This window comes from Prinia subflava, chromosome 34, assembly GCF_021018805.1.
Source record: "Prinia subflava isolate CZ2003 ecotype Zambia chromosome 34, Cam_Psub_1.2, whole genome shotgun sequence".
NCBI classification, from domain to species: domain Eukaryota; kingdom Metazoa; phylum Chordata; class Aves; order Passeriformes; family Cisticolidae; genus Prinia; species Prinia subflava.
The window spans coordinates 622,835-641,719 of NC_086280.1; the positions used below are offsets into that span (position 1 = coordinate 622,835).

Consider the following 18,885-nt stretch of genomic DNA (forward strand, 5'->3'; position numbering starts at 1 on the left):
ATTAATTTAATTACCCAATCCTTAACTGTGGCTCAGCTTATTGAATATTAAGAAGGTAAAAAACCCTGCAGGAAGGTAAAAGCTGTTCTGCAATCACGATTTTTAGCAGTGGCAGGTGCATACAAGTGCCACTGCATCCACTAAAATTCACTATTATTTATCCTGGCTCTCATGTGACCTGATCCCACACAGGTACTCACACCTGGTCACCACCACTGCAGCTCTAACTTCACTAAAAATAAATAGGGACCATCAGAATTATAATATTTTAGCGACTTTATTTACCAAGATCAAAATTTGCAACCATTAATTGTTTCAACAAATATTTACAATTCATGGAAAGCACGGACTGTTTGGAACCAACCAGCAGAACAGCATCAGCTGCTTCATGTCTTACCCTCAGGAATGAGATTTTACTCTTTAAAACCGAGATTTTAAAGTAAACCCAAACTAAGAACTTCATGACCAGTGCTTAAAGAGAGAACTTGTGTTACTGTTTAATATTCCCATGATGAAAAATCAGCTGTTCTTTCCACCACACTATTTCAAGAGTATAAAAACTGACTCCTGGTGTGTCTGGCAGGACAGCTGCTCCCCTTGCTGGATACAAGAAGAATTGGCTACCAGGTTTTTACAGCCTTAACACTTGATAGGTTTTGTTTATTATTGTTCCATATTACAAAAGAAAAATAAAAATAAAAAAAGAGAACACAGTGAGGATGAGCTACCACAGAGTTCCCAGAGCAGTTCAGAACTGCAGGTCAGGTTACACAGAGCTGAGGAAGGGCCCAGTTCTCTGACAGGAGAGAAAATTTCAATTTTCCTGAAATTCCACCAAAGAAACAGCAAACACCTCTCCAGGAGCAGCTCCCTCAGTTTAGGACTTCCCCAATCTTATTTGTGATTTGTCACAAAGCTTTTTTATTTCTGACACGATGGCAAGCAGGAGTCACAACCCAGCCTGGCCTGAAGGAAATGCACTGGGACTCGTGCCCACAACAACCAGAGATTTAGGAACTTCAGGGAACAAAATAAATCCTTTTCTAGCCCAGTAACCAGAGGATTGTGGAATGCAGATGCCTCGTGGCAAAGAGCTCTGCTTGCTCCAAGTCCATTCATTCCCAAAGGAGTAAAATCAAAAGTACTGAGTGACCATGGGATAAGCACTACACGTCCAGGGAGGGAGCACAGCTTGGAATTCCATCCTGAAACAAATTAAAATCCTACAGACTGGACTCTCTGACACAATGAGATCTAATGTGCAGATATTGTCAACTCTGGGGAGTAAAAAGCCCTAATTTGGTTTTTTTTTCTCTTTTTTTTTTCCCACAATACTCTTTAGGATCCATTTTTTCTGCAAGTTGCCTACAGACATACAAAATTAATTCAAGTATCTCCTACACCAAAGAGGATCTCATTTGACTTTGTACTATCCATAAAAATATATCCTTGAAAATCTGGTTCACAAAATATTTCTTTTGGTTACTAAAATGAAAGCTATAAACTGTCAAAATACGTATAGAAACTCAATTTCAGGTTTTGTAAAGATCACAATTTAGCTACAAAATATACCAACCATCTCCCTGTTTGCAATATAATATTTGCTTACAAAGACACCATTACTTTGCAAAATAGCTCCTACCTTACAAAATTAGGCTGGAAATTTTGCACTACTTCCAGCAATAAACCAGAGATTAGAACCTCCAAACCCTTTGGTATAGATCTTCCATTTTTTACTACATCATTTTTCTTCTATTTGGTTTCATGTTCCAAAGCCTGGGAGAATCCCCAGAACAAGCACTGAGTGTTTAATTGCAGATATGATCAGCACACAATTTAATTTTCAATGATTGATGTTTCTCATGCCCAGAACTAAGAAGAAACTCTTGTGAAATTAAAAACTTCCAGAAGTTTAATCTCAGAAATTCTTCAGAACTTTTGTCACCAGTCCTCGTCCCTCACAATGTGCTTTATAATCATTGATGTATTGAATTCTTTAAGAAAATCAACACAATTTTCTGTGCCTCAGACGTTTCCAGGCCTCTTGCTGCCTTCTGCAGATCCTTCCCCAATCTGACAAACACGGCAAACATGGAAAAAAAATCATCCCAACTTTTGAAATTGTCATCTGAGAAAGAGTAAAAACATAATTTATACCTCGAGCAAAATGATCAGCTTTTTTTTATCATCTGCACCTGTAAATACCAACTTACAGGTTAAAATAAAAATATTTACAGACAAATAACTGAAGGAAAAAGGCTTGAAAAAGAGTAAGAAATCAAAACATATACTGGTTATAAACGTTGCTAATAATGTCAGCTATGGCAAGGATTCAGCTTCATCCACGTTTTCTTTGTAACCAAATTTTGCCTCCCTTTTTGGAGGTGTTCAGAGGAATTTTCAAAGAAACTCTCATCACCTGCCTCGTAGCTGCAATCTTGAATTTATCAGTTTCCAGTTGTGCCAGCAGGAATTTTGGTGAGGTTTTCTTGTTTCCTGTTTGGACTTCGTCACCAACACGTTGTAAAGAAAATCTATAGAGTCTTTGAGCTGTGAAATCTAGGTAGAAAAGTTTCATTTTTGACCTTTCATCTAGTTTAAAAAATTCAGTATAAAAAAAAAAAAATCCTCCTCTGATATTTCACCAGTCCCCAAAGGTTTTTTACCTTCTCTTTTTACACACTTTTATGACAGTAAAGATCTTTCAAAGTTTTTAGCTCCTCAATTAGAGTTTTGTTCTGATTTTCCAGGACTGCCACTCGATTTTCCAAACATTTCACATATTCCTTCTTCTTCCTGCGGCACTCCCGGGCAGCTTCTCTGCAAGAGAGAAGCAGAATTCTCGATTTTAGGTGTAGATTTATTTTCTGAATGTCACAGCAGTGACCAAACGAGAGAGCTGAAGCTGCAGTGAGGAACAAACCCAAGCCCAAACTGCCCGAGGGGAGCAGGAAAAGGAGCAGATCTGGGAACACAAATTGCTGCCAACCTGCAGGGAAACCCAGCCTTGGTTTCTCCACACTGTGAGACTCAAGGGAGCATGTCTGGGTCACAATTTCCCATGTTTGGGCCAAAATCTCCCTTGAAAGGGGCCGAGGGCACCTGGGTTGTACCAGGCAAGGTGTGGCACAGGAGCAGGGCAGGGACTGCCCCCCGTGCTGGGCACTGCTGAGGCCTCTCCAGTTCTGGACCCTCACTGCAAGTGAAAAATGGATGGGCTGGAGCTGATCCAGAGCTGGAATGGAGCTCAGGAAGGGGCTGGAGCACAAGGAGAGGGGTCTGGAGAACTCCTGAGGGGGCTGAGGGGGCTCAGGCTGGAGAAAAGGAGGCTCAGGGGGAGCTTCTGAGCTCCCTGACACGAGGGGCAGCCGGGGTGGGGAGTCAGGGTCTGTTCCCAGAACAGGGACAGGACAAGGGGAAACGGCCTCAGGCTGAGCCAGAGGAGGTTCAGGGGGGATTTCAGGAGGGATTTTTCCATGGAAAGGGTGGTCAGGGATTGGAAGGGGCTGCCCAGGGCAGTGGTGGAGTCCCCAGTCTCTGGAGGTGTCACTCAGTGCTGGACTGGAGGCAGCACTCAGTGCTCTGGCCAAGATCTGTCCCAGGCTGGACTTTAGGATCCTGGAGTCCTTTCCACCCCCGGCCTGAGCACAGTAAATCCCCAGGGGGCTCGGGGCGCTCACGGACCTGTTCTTCATGAGCCTGATCTCCCGTTTGAGCTGCGGGTCGTCCGTCTTGCTGCTCTGCGACGTCAGCGTCACCGGGGACGTCATCACCACGGCCTGCGGCAGCGACGACGAGCTGGGCGTGGTGCGGATCTGGTACGTCTGCATGTCCCCAGAGGCAGCTGGGGACACACAGGAAAGGGTTAACGGGGTCTGCATGTCCCCAGAGGCAGCTGGGGACACAGGAAAGGGTTAACAGGGTCTGCATGTCCCCAGAGGCAGCTGGGGACACACACAGGAAAGGGTTAACGGGGTCTGCATGTCCCCAGAGGCAGCTGGGGACACACACAGGAAAGGGTTAACAGGGTCTGCATGTCCCCAGAGGCAGCTGGGGACACACACAGGAAAGGGTTAACAGGGTCTGCATGTCCCCAGGGACAGCCAGGGGACACACACGGGTGGCACTCAGGTGACAGGGGCGTAACCGTGTCCCTATGGGCAGCTGGGGACACACACACAGGTGGCACTCAGGTGACAGGGGTGTAACCGTGTCCCCGGGGGCAGCCAGGGGACACACACAGGGCAGTGTTATCGGGTGGCACTGAGGTGACAGGGGTGTAACCGTGCCCCCACGGGCAGCCAGGGGACACACACACGGGTGGCACTGAGGTGACAGGGGTGTAACCGTGTCCCCGGGGACAGCCAGGGGACACACACAGGGCAGTGTTAGCGGGTGGCACTGAGGTGACAGGGGCGTAACCGTGTCCCCACGGGCAGTACTCACTCTGCACCACCACCTGGTTGCTGGGCACCAGGATCTGCTGCCCGTCCGAGGTCTGGGCGTACTGCAGGATGGTGGTGCCGGGCTGGGCGCTGCCGGCGTTGGCCATGGTCAGGGTCTGCAGGCCCTGCACGCCGTCCGCGCCCGGCCCCGCCAGCTGCAGCCCGTTGGCAGCGATGGCAACTGCGGGGAAGGCACGGGGACAGCAGGGGTTAAAGCTGGACAGCATCAAATACAGGTAAATCACAGGGTGCTGGAATGGGCTGGGCTGGGAGGGACCTTACAGCCCACCCAGTGCCACCCTTGCCATGGGCAGGGACACCTCCCACTGTCCCAGGGCTCTCCCAGCCCTGTCCAGCCTGGCCTTGGGCACTGCCAGGGGTCCAGGGGCACCCACAGCTGCTCTGGCACCTGTGCCAGGGCTGCCCACCCTCACAGGGAGGAGAGGAGCGGGTGGGAAGCACCACAAACACCAAGTGGAAACATCAAAGAAACAAATCCTAATTTTTTGTACCTCTCTGATACCACAGGAGCCTTATAGTGTGGCCTATGATACATCTATATCTATCTATATCTATATCTATCTGTCTTCACTGACATTTTGGCTTAAATCCAGCAAAGAACACTGCTGTGTGCTCCATACCAACACCCTCAAATGTCTTAATGTGCAAAAATTAAAATTACAAAGCACTCAGTTTATCAGAAATCTGTAGATACCAGTTACTTCTATATAGTAACTTTATTGACTGCTAGGTAATAACCAACTTTTGTCCTTCATCTTACTCAAACATTTAACGAAATCTGTGTTTTGAGGCAAGCTGGAGAAAAACTGAGGATATTTTGGGTAACGTACTGTACTGTCCAGTGCTTGTCTGGTAGATGGGCGTGGGGACGGACATGGAGGTGACCGTGGACACCCCAGGACTTTCCTCATCTCCTTTTCTATCCCGGGTGTCTTCAGAAGAAAGATCTTTCAAAATTTTACTGTGAAAGAAAAAAAAGGAGTCTGACATTTGACCGCACTCCACACTTGAGTAAAATGATACAAGTGAGTGAAATCACAGCTGGTGAACATTTTACCCTGTACAAAACCCTGCTGGGGCCAATCTCCAGTTAGAGGAGTCAAAGTTTCCTCACAGCGAGGATGGCTCAGAACGCTCAGGGCAGGAACAGATTCACTGGGGAAGGGGAAGGACCTGAAGGGCAGCAGAAAGCTGAAAACCAGGGGAAGAGGCTGTTTGTTGGTTTGGTTCCAGATCAAACCCCCGTACCGGTAGGATGGACGACGGGCCAAGATGCCCCGAGCCTTCTGAGAGGAGCCGATGCTGTCTGAGGAGTCCTGGGAATCCTCACTCTCAGACAAGGAAGAAACCTGGAGAGAGAGGGAACAGCAACTCCAGTGATGCACAGCACAAACAGAGAGCTCCTGCAATCTTTCATGTACAAAAGGAGCAGCGGGGTTTGTTGGTGAGAATGTAAAAGCCCAATGAAAATAACATTTAAGGCAGCAGCGTATCAGGGAGTAAATATGCAAAGTGCTATCTGTAATTTTCTTTATTCCGCTGTGTGCTCATCCAGTTCAAAGTGTTATTTTGGCTCTGATGCTCCTTACTAGTGAACAAAACATTTATTTGTTCTTAGCCATGTGCCAGTAACAGAGTGCAGAGGAAAAGCCTCTCACTGAAGGCAGCCCATGATCAGAAGAGGAAAAAAATCCGCTCGTGTTGGAATTTTTTTTTTCCCTCAACAAGGCCACAAGGTTCATAAATTACAGAAAAGGAATTTATCCAGTCAGTGGAGACTGTGCAAGCAGGGAGGAGGGAAAGGAAAGAGGCTTAACAGAGACACGAGCACCAACAGCCAGCCAGGGCAGTGCCACACGTCCTGCTGTCCCTGCTCTGACGTTACAGCAGGGACAGTGACAGTCCCTGCCAGGTTTGCTCCTCGTGGCTGATCAATTCAGTGTGGTGTGAGGAGTGGCACAAGGATTAGGGACAAATTCCTGATTTTAGGGTTTTAGGGCAGTGTTTTCCAGTGGAACTGCAGGGGCTCTGCAGCAGGGGCTGAGGGGAGCAGGAACAGACCCACTGCAGCTCCCTGGGCACCCCTGCAGGGGATTCTTACAAAAACCACAGCCCAGGGGAGCAGGGGACACAAGCAGAGGCTTGGGCACCACCAAAGGGAGTTCCAGCAGCTCCAGCTTTCCCAAACACTCCCTTTAATCCACTCAATTATTCCATTATTCCCCACTCCCCTCCTTTGGGTGTCAGACCCCCCCTGATTCCCAAGGCACCGACTACAGAGCTGTGGATTGGATTTTTTAATAAAGGGAGGTGACATCAAATGGTTTCATTTTGACTCCTTCCCATGAGGAAGAATTCCAAGCCCAAATGAGGGGCTCACGGTCTCTTACAGCACAAAGGCAGCTGGCTCAGAGCAGCCTCTGTGCATCTTTTCACACCTTTTCACCTCCAAACGCACAATTGTGGGGTATTTCAAGGCCTTGCGGAGTTACCTGCACGGTGTGCACCTGAGGGGAGTGGATGACAGAGGAGGACTGAGCTGTCTGAATGACCCCCTGCACCTGCACCTGCTCCCCCGGCAGCTGCACCACGGTGAGGGGAGCGGAGCCCCGGAGAGACATCTACAACAAACAGAGCGCCAGTGAGACCTTAGTGCAAAACTGCTGGAGAACCCTCGTTAGCAGCTCATTTGAATTCTAATGAAGTCACAAAAGTACCTTTAAAGATGCATTTTTTTAGACGTTATTTGCATATGAAAAAGGCTGAAACCTCTCCTTTGGTTGGAGAAAAATCAAGTGTGGCACTGTGTCACAGAATGAAATATGTGATATTATGTAACATATTAGAAACATGAAAATGCTTCAGCTTCCTAGAGTACTTTTGATGTTGAACTTGAGTCTTTGCACTTTAATTCAATTTATACTGTTCTCATTTCCATATGTTCACAAAACAAAAAGAATTCGAGTTAGACATGTGGATTGTAAGTAAATAACCACTTTTGTCATGAAACTTCTTCACTACTTTTATTAATCTGAAATACATGAGAAAATGAAGGGATCATTAAAATACACACAGCTGAATTTCCATTTAATGCTACTTTTGTATTGTAACTTGCAATATGAAGGGACAATCAGAACTTTTTATATAAAAGCAGATCAGGAAACCAGCCTGGAAACAAACCCCAGTTCACCTGCTGATATTCTCTCCTCTCCTATATTTAAATTTTGCATCAGAATCCCAACTGCCTCCACAGGATAAACAGAGCTGCTAAACATTGCTTTTTCCCAGGAAAACCTCCTGGAAGGATTCACTCTTTCACCACTTCCAAGGGATTCAGGTTAAAGCTCTGACAGGAATGTTACCTTACAGGAAGAATCTCAAATTTTCAAGTTCATCTGGTTTATTAGATTAAATATGTTCATGTTGGGCTAAAATCCAAGTGTTTCCATGGTGCTGAGTACCCAGGATTGCTGCTACTACAAAAGGAGCTGGAAATGCTTTTTCTAAGGAAAAAACGAAACCAGGTCCTCATTTTATTCCTGAGCAGCTCCTGTGCTCGACTAACCCCAAATCTGGGCTGCACTTCTGCATTGAACAAACACAAAAAATAGCTTTTTAACACTTTTAAATCAATTTTATGTCATCCACCATCAAAAACCCCCATTTTTCTTAGCCATTTTCTGTTTTTTCTTAGCCCCTTTCTGTTTTTTCCTCTCTGAGTGCTTCTAAAAACAGATGTACAGTTTGCAGCACATAAAACCCGGCTCAGAACTCCCTGAAATGTTTGCTGAGATCCAGCCCAGGCTTTACCTGTTGAGCAATATGAGAGAGCTGAGCTGCCTGCAGGGTTGTACCTTGTACAGCTGAGGGCTGGGACGTCACAGAGCTGCTGCTGCCGCCCTTGTGCACCTCTTCCATCATCAGCTAGGAGAAAACCAGGAAAATCCAGTTAGTGATGAGGTTATTTGGCCAGCAGACGGGTGTTCCACTGGTGTTTTATACCCTGATGATCCTGCTCTCACTTTGCTGAAGGAGCTCTCTGCCCTCCAATGTCACTTTTTTTGTCACACCCCGAGTCCTCCCGTGCCTCCCCCAGGGGACACGTGGGGAGGACACGGTGGGGACCCTGCCCTGCCTGTCCCCGTGGGTCTGACCCCACGCCTGGGTCACCTCTGAGGGCTGGGGACAGCAGGAGCCCCAGTCGGGAATGGAACAGGTTCTGTGCTGGGAAGGACACACAGAACCATGGAATTGTGGATTGGGGTGGGTTGGGAGGGACCTTAAAGCCACCCAGTGCCACCCCTGCCATGGCAGGGACACCTTCCACCACCCCAGGGTGCTCCAAGCCCTGTCCAACCCGGCCCTGGGCACCTCCAGCTGCTCTGGGCACCCTGTGCCAGGGCCTGCCCATCCTATTACAATCCCATTAATATCCAATTCCTAAAACACCACCTAACCCTGCTCTCTTTCAGTTTGAAGGAAGATCCAGGAAGAAAATCAAGGTTCTTTATATTAAAGAGTATCTTTCTCTAAGGAAGATAATTTCCAAAAATATTTTAGCCAAGCCACCAGTCAAACCTATTTTAAACTATCTGAAGGTGTATAAAAACAAACCAGGGACTCAAATCAAAGTGAACACACTCTTGAATTCTAAGACTCACTCTGTCTTGATGTAATGCAGTCAGCAACACTTCTCTCATGTCTAAGATTTTATATTTAACTGTTCAACGTCTTGGCAGCATCCCCCCTCTGATTCTGGGGGATTCAGGGATGCACAAATGCAGGTTTCAGCTGGGCTGAGTGGGCGGACCAGCCTGGAGCATTAAAAAGCTGATGGGTGAGTGTTAAACATTTTGTCACAGAAGGTTTGAAAGTGTTGAAAGGACAGTTGCTATGAGACTGGAAATTACATTTCTTTCTGTGGAAATGTGAGTCATTGATTTTTCCCTGCTGAGCCGTACCACAGCAGCCCCACAAAGGCTTCTAGGGGGAAGAGGCAACCGAGAGCAGAGTCCTGCTCCTGCACCCTCACTGCTCTGAGGGCAGGACTCCAAAAAAGCCACTAAAGCAGGGAGAAAACCGGTGGCTGTGTGATGGGAGAGCCTGTGATTGATGGAGCAGCTCTGCTGTGAGAAAAGGCTGGGAGGACTGGGATTGTTCAGCCTGGAAAAGTGAAGTTTCAGTGAATTTTAACCTAATGCTGCTTTTCCAGTACCTGAAGGAGCTGCAGGGATGGAGAGAGAGCATTTCCAAGGGCCTGGAGTGACAAGAAAAGGGGTAACAGCGTCCCACTGCCAGAGGGCAGGGCTGGAGGGGATACTGGGAATAAATTCCTCCCTGTGAGGGTGCCCAGGGGAGCTGTGGCTGCCCCTGGATCCCTGGCAGTGCCCAAGGCCAGGCTGGGCAGGGCTGGGACACCCTGGGACAGTGGAAGGTGTCCCTGCCATGGCAGGCGTGGGATGAGATTTCTTTGAAGTCTCTTCCAGCCAAAACAAATCCCTGCCTCCCTCCGTGTGTCCTTTACAGCACAGACCAAACCCTCCCCAGCCATTGATGCAGCTCCCCAAGCTGCAAACATCAACCACTTCTAGATTATGAGCAGAATTAATGACAACCTGCAGTGGACACAACTTTGTCTGCCCTCAAACGCAGTTTTAGCTTTTATAAAGGAAAATCCACATTTTGCACGCTGCCCCAGGTAACCAGGGCCCCTCAACCCCAAATCCAGGCAGCAGCAAAAATGACAATAAATTTCCAGTGGTACAGAAACCTCGGTTCATTTCTGTAGTGCTAAACCACAGCCTCTCCTCCCTGCTCTCTGCTGTTTGTTTCTCTATCTTACTGTCCCACAAAAGACTCAAAACAGCCTGCAAGAAACACTGAAACCAATAAAACCACCCCAAATAAACACCCCCGGGAGAAAGCACAGAGGCTTTGGCTGACCTTTCTCTCACTGCTGAGAAGTTCTGCTTACAGGAATAAAAGATGAAGTATTTCCCATTAGAAATGTAAGTTTTGAGTTTAATTTGCCTCTGCTTGCTCTGGAATATTTAATTATTCATCCAACAACAATCAATAAAAAAGATTTAGCAAGGATTGCAACAAGACAGAAATTCATCCTGCACCTCACTGGGGACGTGAGTGTCACACAAGACTCCTGTGCCTTTAACTTTATTTAGCTGGAAAACCTGGAATTTTCCTGAAAAACAGGAATTTCCCCCTGGGATGGCCCTCTGTGAGCACCTGAGACAGAGATTGGCATCTACCTGCCCGAAGAGAGAAGTTCTAAGGAAAAACCTCAAGCTCTGACAAGAAGCACCAAAAAGGACTGAGCACAACACAGAAAACTGCTCTGACAGCTGAATTTCATTTATTTAGCTGAATTAGGGGCTCTCTTGGGGGTGAAAGAAGAATTCTGCTGTCACAGAGCACTGTCAAAGGGAGCAACACCCAAGGTTTTGTTGTCCAGAGAATGATGATGGTTGTTACCAGCACACAAACCCACCACAAACACCTGCCCAAGGAGCATCCAGTAAAAAAGAAAACCCATTCCTACAACTTCCACTTATTCTCTAATCCTCTAAGCTCCCTAAAATGCTACAGAGAGAGACAGAGGGAGAAACGAAGTTCTGTTTTGCCTTTGCAAACTCAGTAGAGAAAGGGTCTGAACGATGTTTCATCCCTGAAATACTGTAAGAGCCAATTGATTATATTCTTTATAACGTCAGAAATCCAGGAATATCTGACACAGAATTTTATTCTCAAATAGTGACAGGAGTCAAATTCTGACATTTACAAATTGTACAAAGGGATTTCAAAACATTTTCTTAAATGATACTTAAGTAATCTGGGGGAATTTGGGGTCCTCAAAATCAGCTGCTTTCAGCAGTGAAAATATCATTTGCCTAATTTTGCCATTAATGCACTTGGAGAAAATTCGCTCACCCAGAAAACGGACAGAATTCCATTTTTTCCCACCAGAAATCAGTAAAAGACAGAGCAAAGGGCAGCACATCCCATCAGATGTGCCAGAGAGCAAGTGAGCAGTGTCAAAGTGCCCAGTCACTGCTCCAGATTCCATTCCACAAACACACAAAGTTATTCCTTAAAACTCCAGCAGCACTTTCCTCAGAGGATTTCTCCCACTCCCCCCTTGCCCAGCCTGTACAGGAACATCCCCTGACAGGAGCTTCAGAAATAAACGCTGCAGCCTAAAAATGTCAATATTCTATCCAGGGATGTGATGGCTGAGAGAGAACAACAGCCCGGAGATCATTTATATCATTTATATCATTTATATCATTTATATCCCGCCGCCCTGGATCCCCCGATCCTCACTGAGCACGGGAAGCCAAGGCTCAGACACGGGGCTGGGGCAAAATTCACAGAGGACAGGGAACGACGCCCATTACGGGCGGATTAATTAGCGCTAAAAGCTGAGTTTGTCAGCGGGCAGGGCTCGGGGGGCAGCCGCCGCTGCCCGGGTCACTCCAGACCACCTTCCCCCAGTCCTGAGGGCAGCGGGGCCGGGGCGCCCCTCGCCGCCCCTCAAAGCCTTTTCCCTCCATTCCCGGGACCGGGGGCACGGGAATGAGACCGGGGACGGCGCCGTCACCCCCGGGGCTCCTTTTCCCCCCCGCCATCCCCGGGGCGAGCGGGCCCGGGCCCGGCAGCAGCCCCAGGCCGCGGGGCAGCGCCTCCGGCCCGGCTGCGGGGGAACTGCCCGCGGTTTCCGCAGCGGCCGCCGCGCCGAGGCCGCGGCCTGTGCCCGTCCCCTCACGGCCCGCGGGGGCGGAGGAGCGGGGGAAGGAGCGGCGGGCGGGCCGAGAGGGACGGGGCGGCCTCCCCAGCCCGCGCTTACCTCAGAGCCCCGCGGGGCCGCGCGTGGGGAGCGCCGGAGCCGCCGCCGGTCCCGCCCGGCCCCGCTCCCGGCCCGGTCCCGCCTCAGGGAAGCGGCGCCGGCGGGGGGGGCGGGCCGCGACCATCGAGTGCGCGCCCAGGGGCCCCCGCCATAGAGCCCCAGCGGCGCGGAGCGCGCGGGCGCCGGGCTAGAGCGGCCGCCTGGAGCCGGCCCCGCCCGGCCGCACCACAGAGAGGAGGCGGCGGAGCGCCGCTCCCGGCACCGCGCGGCAACAGCGCCCCCACGGCCGGGAGGGCCGCGGGAGCCGGGTCGGGATCGCGATCGGCCCCGGGAAAATCACGATATTCCCGATATTCCCACGCCCAACCGTAAGCAAAGGGCTGTGAGGCCGGGTTGTCCCGGCCGGAGCGGGGGCCGAACGGGCCGGGCCGGGGCAGGAGTGAGGCCGCGATCCCTCACGGCTGGGACTGAGGGGTGGTGAGGAAATAACAGGTAACTGGTTTTGGCCGCTCTGTGGATTATTCCACAGCGGATTTTAGGGTCGCAGGAAGGTTTTGGGATCCAGTCGGCGGCCGCCTTCATGGGACAGTTCCTCAGCCATCAGGGGATCACAGGGAATTCCCGGTAAAGCACAAGCTGCAGCCAAGCAGCTCCAGGAGTAGGAACCTTGCCCTTGATTTTCACAGGAACCTGGAATTCCTGAGATTGAAAAATCCCTCTGAGACCATCGAGTCCAAGCTTGTCCCCGTCCCAGAGCAGTGAGTGCCACGTCCAGCCCTTCCTGGGACACTCCGGGGATGGGGATCCAAACCTCCCTGGGCAGCTCCAGTCCCTGAGCTCCCTTTCCATGGGGAAATTCCTGCCCTGTCCCCCCTGAGCCTCCCCTGGCCCAGCCTGGGGCCATCCCCTCCCCTCCTGTCCCTGTTCCTGGGAGAAATCCCCAACCCCCGGCTGTCCCCTCCTGTCAGAGCCACAAGGTCCCCCCGATCCCCGTTTTCTCCAGGCTGAGCCCCTTTCCAGCTCCCTTGGGAATTCTCCAGCCCCTTGTCCTGCTGCTCCAGCCCCTTCCTCAGCTCCACTCCCTGCTCTGATCCCCAAAATCTCAGATTCCCAAAGCTCCAGGTGCAGGGCACTGCCCAGCCCAGCTCCCTCACACCCTCAGAGCTCCAACATTTCCCAATAAAACTGGCAAAATACAATACTGACAAATATTTAAAAGTTCTCCCTCTGCCCAGGATCAATTTTAACCCGCGGTTTCTTCCTTAAAAATAAAATTCCTTCATGGAAACAGCGCTGGAAGGACTAAACAAGCAACCAGGCATCAATATTTATTAACACAAGACAAAGGAAACACAATCAATGCGTTAATGGGACACTGTCCAGCCAGGTGTTAAATTTAAAAATGTAACTAATCTAATTTTAAATAAATAAAACCTTTATACATAATTACAGAATGCCGGAGTCTGGATTGGACAATGGGAAAGAGGTTGACAGAAATAAAAGCAAAAAATAAAAAAAAGCATCTAGGGCTAAAACTGATCTGGTTTTTATAACCTTATTTTAGGACAGTTAGTAGGACACAGCTGAATTGATTTAAACCAGAAATGAAGTGCAAATTCTAACAAAATGGGACGAAACTGTCCTGTTCCCACAGCGTTAGCGCAGAGAAGATTCAGAGACAGTGAGACACACACACAATGCTTTATCCAGTGGAAGAATTCCCAGTTTTTCCGTTTCACTGCAGTTGTTAAGGTGGAAGCTGAGGGGCAAGAAAGGGAATGATGTGCCCTGTGCAACCCCAGCAGTCACACCAGGAGGAGAGGATGGGTTTTTTGGGAAAAGCACCCAGCCCTGCCCACCTGCCAATGTCTGGAGTGAAGGATTTTGCTTTGCTCCCAAAAAATTCGGAAGGATCATCCCCAGCCACAGAGCAAGGAGTGGAGTTTGGGGATTGCAGAGCCCCAGCTCCGTCCTTGCTCCTCTCCAGCACTGCCAAAACAGGGACAAAGCACTCAGGGAATTGAGGAAAACCAAACTGAGCAGCTTCTCCTCGTCCCTGGAACGTGCTCTCATCCCCTGGGCAGGGCTGCGTCCTGCAGTTCTCCAGCAGAAATGGAATTTCTGAAATTTCGTTCTGAATTCGTTCATTCTGAAATGAAATTCCAGAAATGGAATGTGCTGGAAGATCTGGAGCACACGGGAAACTTGGAAGATAAAACCTCAAAACACAGGAAGCTACCAGTACCTATCCAAACCAAAAAATAATAATAAAAAAAAATATCAATCCAGTCACATTCAAAAATGCCACTTCAGGAATTCCATCTGCCACATTTGATGGAATTCACACACACATTGTTTTATTTGTGAAAAATCACGGATAAAAATAAAAGACAATCCTGGGATTGGACTTGAAATCTACTTCAATGGACAAAAAGTGTTTGTTGAAACAATTTATCTAAAGCTTTGAGTAAAGAAAAAGGTTCAAGACCAGCAGTTTTCCCTGGAAAGGTCACACTGGAGTGAAGCTGCTTGGGCTGTGCAGGAAACACAAAAATGGTGACAAAGAACATGGAATTTTCTGGCTGAGAGGGGAGAACAACCTCTGTGCACTTTACACCCCAAATAATCTGCAGGACCAACTGTTTTAGTCACAGTTTGACCTGCCACTGTCCCCACTTTGTGTTCAATTTGTTAAAAATAAATACATTTAAGATTTTGTGCATATTCTGCAGTGTTGGCTGATACAGTGGAAAACACAAGGTTCCAAAATGTGCCCCTGAAACCCCAAAGTGTTTGCAAAGAACCCCAAGCCCAGACCTGCCAAAAACTTCCAGTTCCTACTCCCCCACCAAATATTTTTCAAAAATATCACCTGAAACTTCTGATCTGAGTTTTAAAGCTCCTGTTTTCAGTGAGGAACCACCAGGAGCTTTTCACAGACACAGCTGGGGTTGCTCAGGTATCCACTGGACTCTGTTCCAGTAACTGCCACAGGATCTTCCAAGCCCACACCACAAACCTTTCAAAAACTGCCTAAAAACTTTGTGTGAGGTAATCTGGAACGTTTGAAAAGTTTATTTACACTGTATACCACATCTGACTCAAAGAACCCTGCTGCAGGATCTGGTAGCAGCTCCCAAGGCTTCCAAAATCATAGATTAGCACCCAGAGAAATGTAATTGTTAAAAGATGAAGAATTAAAAAGAAAAATAAAAGATAACTTTGAGTCAAAGCTCAAGCACCAGCTCTTTCCCCCAGACTGTGTGGAACTGCTTCCCAGCAGGAAGAGCTTGGACCTGCTGCTTTAAGGCTTCTCTTTCCTCCCATTCCCAAACTTTGGAGCTGACACACGATGTGGAAGGCTGGGGTAGCAATTTTCACAAGGTTATTTAACAATGTTTGCCAGGATTGCTGTCTCCTCCTGGGAAAGAAAAATCGGGTCCCACTTAAACCTGGAATTCTCCCGTTCTTCCAGGGAATGCTCTGAGGAAAGCGTTTTTGTTTGCTCCCAGTTTCCACTAAAGCAGTTTTGGCTCTGCAGGGAGCTGAAGGAATCCCAGCACAAGCAGGGAATTTGGGAATGTGTCAGCCTCAGGAACGTTTCTGCTTTCCACACCTGGTGCCACAGGATGAGGCAGAGGCTGTCCCTCAGCTCCTTCAGGGACTTGCATTCCCATTTCTACCCAATTCCGTGCTGAATTCGGCCTCCTGGAGAAAGATGTGCCTTAAAACCAAAGGGTTCTACACACTTCTGGCCAGAATAAAGACAGAAATGAAATCAGAAACCTGGGGAAGGTGGGAGCATCTCACATTGTGTCCAAGCCACTGCCAGGATGCCGAGGACCACAAAAGTCACCTGTCCTTAAAAACATCAACCTTCAGCTGTCCTCACTAGCCAAGTTAATTTTCTATCTAAGTGAATTATGTATAATAATATTTACATATTTAAAATATAGGCAAAATTCTTTCTTAAATTCCAGAAATCTCTCTATGAATAAGTAACTCTGATTCTGTAAGTTCTTGATTTGGTCATGGCACAATTGTCAATAAGTCGTGTGATCCCGTGGTACGAACAGCTCCAGGTGCAAAGGGGATCATGGAGTAGGGAACTGCAGAACTCTGATGACCCTTTTCTTAATAGTTTATTATCTTAACTAAATAAACCCTCCCCTTATAGAATCCTAACCCGGGATTAGATAAAAATACAAATATGTACAACGGGTGGGAAAAGTCACGCTCCTGTAAAGGCCTTGGGGGTTTTGTGGCTCACACTTTTCCCCACTCTGCAGTTCTCTAAAGCTCATGGTTCAGTAAACGTTTGCTGCTGCTGCTCCCCACCGGGATGGGAGGGAGGCAACAACCTCAAACTTTAGATCAAGTATTAGTAATTTGCACCAGCTCCACTTCCATCACCACCCTCACTGCTCCCATCACATGTTGTAGGCCACGTAAATGGGGTCCAGCTGATCCGCCAGGAAACTGTCCCGGAGGTGCATCCGCTGCTTCTCCCCTCGGGAATTGATGGGGATGACCCCAGGGTCCACCACCACCACCACCCCCACGATCAGGTAATGCTCCTCCAGCACCACGTTGGTGACCAGAGGGACCAAATCCAGCGCCTCCTGCTCGCAGCCACACAGCTCCACCACCACCACCAGCAGGTTGGTCCAGGTGAACACGGCACTGGAATGGTAAAAACGACACAAAATCCAGTTATTGCCACAAAGATTCCAAAGTTTCCAGTTCTTTGTCCTTAGATGGGGGTTCCCTGCTTTGGGTTCCCTGCTTTGGGTTCCCTGCTTTGGGATACATTTCCAGCCAAACTTCAACATGACTTGGTCCTGATGTGACAAAAATCAGACTTCTCTCAGCACTACCTGTATGGACAGGAACCCAACGCTGCTGTCACTGACTCAGAAATGGCTCTTTACACCCCAGAGAAGGAAAAATCACCATTTGTGTATTGAACTAAGCCTTGTGAGAAAACTGAGCCTGTTCTCATCTGCAAACACTGAGCCTGTTCTCACCTGCAGATGGGAAATCGGGCGTACACGACTTGCTGACAGCAACACAAAAACCCCCTAATTTCCCTATTTTCTTTCAGCTGAACCCTGCATCTCTGCCCAGCATGGGGCAGAGGATGGCTGCGTGCCCAGGCTGTTTTACCATTCAGCAATGCTCCTGTGGGTGCGGGACACCGAGGTCTCGATGTCGATGGGGTGGTAGCGCAGCCCCCGCAGCTCCAGGGTCTCGTCCAGCGCTCCCACGACGTACAGGGCATCGTGGCGCTCTGGGGAGGGGAGAGCAGGGCTCACAAGGGAGTTCTCAGACAAGAAACTGTCTCTTGTGTAAGGTAAAGAATCCTACAGTGGTTTGCATTGGAAGGGATTTTAAAACCCATTCAGTGCCACCCCCTGCCAGGGACAGGGACACCTTCCATGCCCTGTCCCAGGCTGCTCCAAGTGCTGTCCCATCCAGCCTGGCCTTGGGCACTTCCAGGGATCCAAGGGCAGCCTCAGCTGCTCTGTGCCAGGGCCTCACACCCTCACAGGGAGGAATTCCTTCCCAGTATCCCCTCTATCCCTGCCCTCTGGCAGGTTAAAGCCATTTTCCCTTGTCCTGGCACTCCAGGTCTCTCCACCTTCCCTGCAGCTCCTTCAGGCACTGCAAGGCCACAGTGAGATCACCCAAAGCTTCTCTTCTCCAGCCTGGAGGCAGCGCTGCAGGTGGGGTCTCACCTGAGCGGGGCAGAGGGGCAAACCCACCCCCCTCACCTGCTGGGGGCTCAGCCCAGGCTCGGGGGGTTCCTGGGGCATGTCCAGCACCTCAACCCAAGTGAGGTTCTCCCTCTGCTCATCCCCAGCCTGGATCAACCCAGGTGCAGCCCTTGCTTAAACCACGACATTCCCATGCTGCTCATCCCTGTGAGCTGTGCCGAGGTGCCACCCTTGGTTAAACCACGACAATCCCACAGGAATGTCCCTGCTGTCCCTGTGAGCTGTGCCCAGGAGCCACCCTTGTCAAACCACGACAATCCCACAGGAATGTCCCCACTGTCCCTGTCCCTGTGAACCATGCCCAGGTGCCACCCTTGGTTAAACCCTGACATTCCCATGGGAATGTCCCTGCTGTCCCTGTGAGCTGTGCCCAGGTGCCACTCTTGGTTAACCCCTGACATTCCCATGGGAATGTCCCCCTGTCCCCAAGCCCTGAGCCCAGCCCACCTCCGCTGGCCGCGGTGAGCTCGGTGCGCCGCACGAAGCCCAGGTAGCCGGTGCGGGCCCAGAGCGTGTGCGCGGCGTCGCCGAAGCTCAGGCGGGTGTTGAAGTGGTCGGCCTGCAGGGTCTCGTTGTCGTAGATGGTGTAGTAGCCACTGGCTGTGTGGGGGCTGTTCACCCAAATCTGTGCAGGGAGGGGAAAAGGGTCAGATCCCCACCCGGGGCATCCGCACAGTAAAAGAACTGTAACAGGAAGGTTCTGGATTTAGCTGTGATTTTTCAGATCTAAAACTCGCAGCTCAGATTTCCAAAGGCCCTGCAGAATGTTGAGGATGCACCT

The 18,885-nt window shown here is 49.4% G+C and overlaps 2 protein-coding genes and 1 long non-coding RNA gene across 6 annotated transcripts in view; 1 reads left to right on the top strand and 2 right to left on the bottom strand.

Annotated features, from left to right (window-relative positions):
• Nucleotides 1-258: 258 nt before the first annotated feature.
• On the bottom strand, nucleotides 259-12,658 carry ATF1 (activating transcription factor 1). 2 transcript variants are annotated; one of them, XM_063421029.1, is made up of 8 exons: nucleotides 12,328-12,658; nucleotides 8,277-8,390; nucleotides 6,959-7,087; nucleotides 5,715-5,815; nucleotides 5,297-5,427; nucleotides 4,447-4,626; nucleotides 3,685-3,844; nucleotides 259-2,820 (listed from the first exon to the last, which is right to left on the bottom strand). In XM_063421029.1, exons 2-8 carry the CDS (start codon nucleotides 8,385-8,387, stop codon nucleotides 2,676-2,678), a joined length of 957 nt encoding a protein of 318 aa, XP_063277099.1. In that variant the 5' UTR covers nucleotides 8,388-8,390; nucleotides 12,328-12,658; the 3' UTR covers nucleotides 259-2,675. The 2 variants fall into 2 exon arrangements, with proteins under 2 accessions (XP_063277099.1, XP_063277098.1); XM_063421028.1 differs by having other exon boundaries at nucleotides 8,321-8,390; nucleotides 12,328-12,537.
• LOC134563196 (uncharacterized) lies at nucleotides 12,570-14,547 on the top strand. Its single transcript, XR_010083336.1, has 2 exons — nucleotides 12,570-12,695; nucleotides 13,014-14,547. It is a non-coding gene; the product is annotated as an uncharacterized LOC134563196 (long non-coding RNA).
• The window catches only part of DIP2B (disco interacting protein 2 homolog B), a 61,362-nt gene continuing 56,117 nt past the window's right edge, over nucleotides 13,641-18,885 (bottom strand). For all 3 annotated transcript variants that reach the window (XM_063421023.1, XM_063421022.1, XM_063421021.1), the window contains 3 exons: nucleotides 18,552-18,729; nucleotides 17,494-17,617; nucleotides 13,641-17,010 (listed from right to left, as the gene is read on the bottom strand). In XM_063421023.1, coding sequence (XP_063277093.1) covers nucleotides 16,758-17,010; nucleotides 17,494-17,617; nucleotides 18,552-18,729 — 555 coding nt within the window. In that variant the 3' untranslated portion in view covers nucleotides 13,641-16,757. The remainder of the gene's footprint in view (nucleotides 17,011-17,493; nucleotides 17,618-18,551; nucleotides 18,730-18,885) is intronic.

Coding starts and splice junctions, on each gene's coding strand:
- ATF1 (XM_063421029.1), bottom strand. CDS start 8,387: ATGATGGAAGAGGTGCACAAGGGCGGCAGCAGCAGCTCTGTGACGTCC. Junction 4,627..5,296: donor GACAAGCACTGGACAGTACA/GTACGTTACCCA, acceptor CCTTCCCCGCAG/TTGCCATCGCTGCCAACGGG. Junction 2,821..3,684: donor ATCAGGCTCATGAAGAACAG/GTCCGTGAGCGC, acceptor TCTCTCTTGCAG/AGAAGCTGCCCGGGAGTGCC.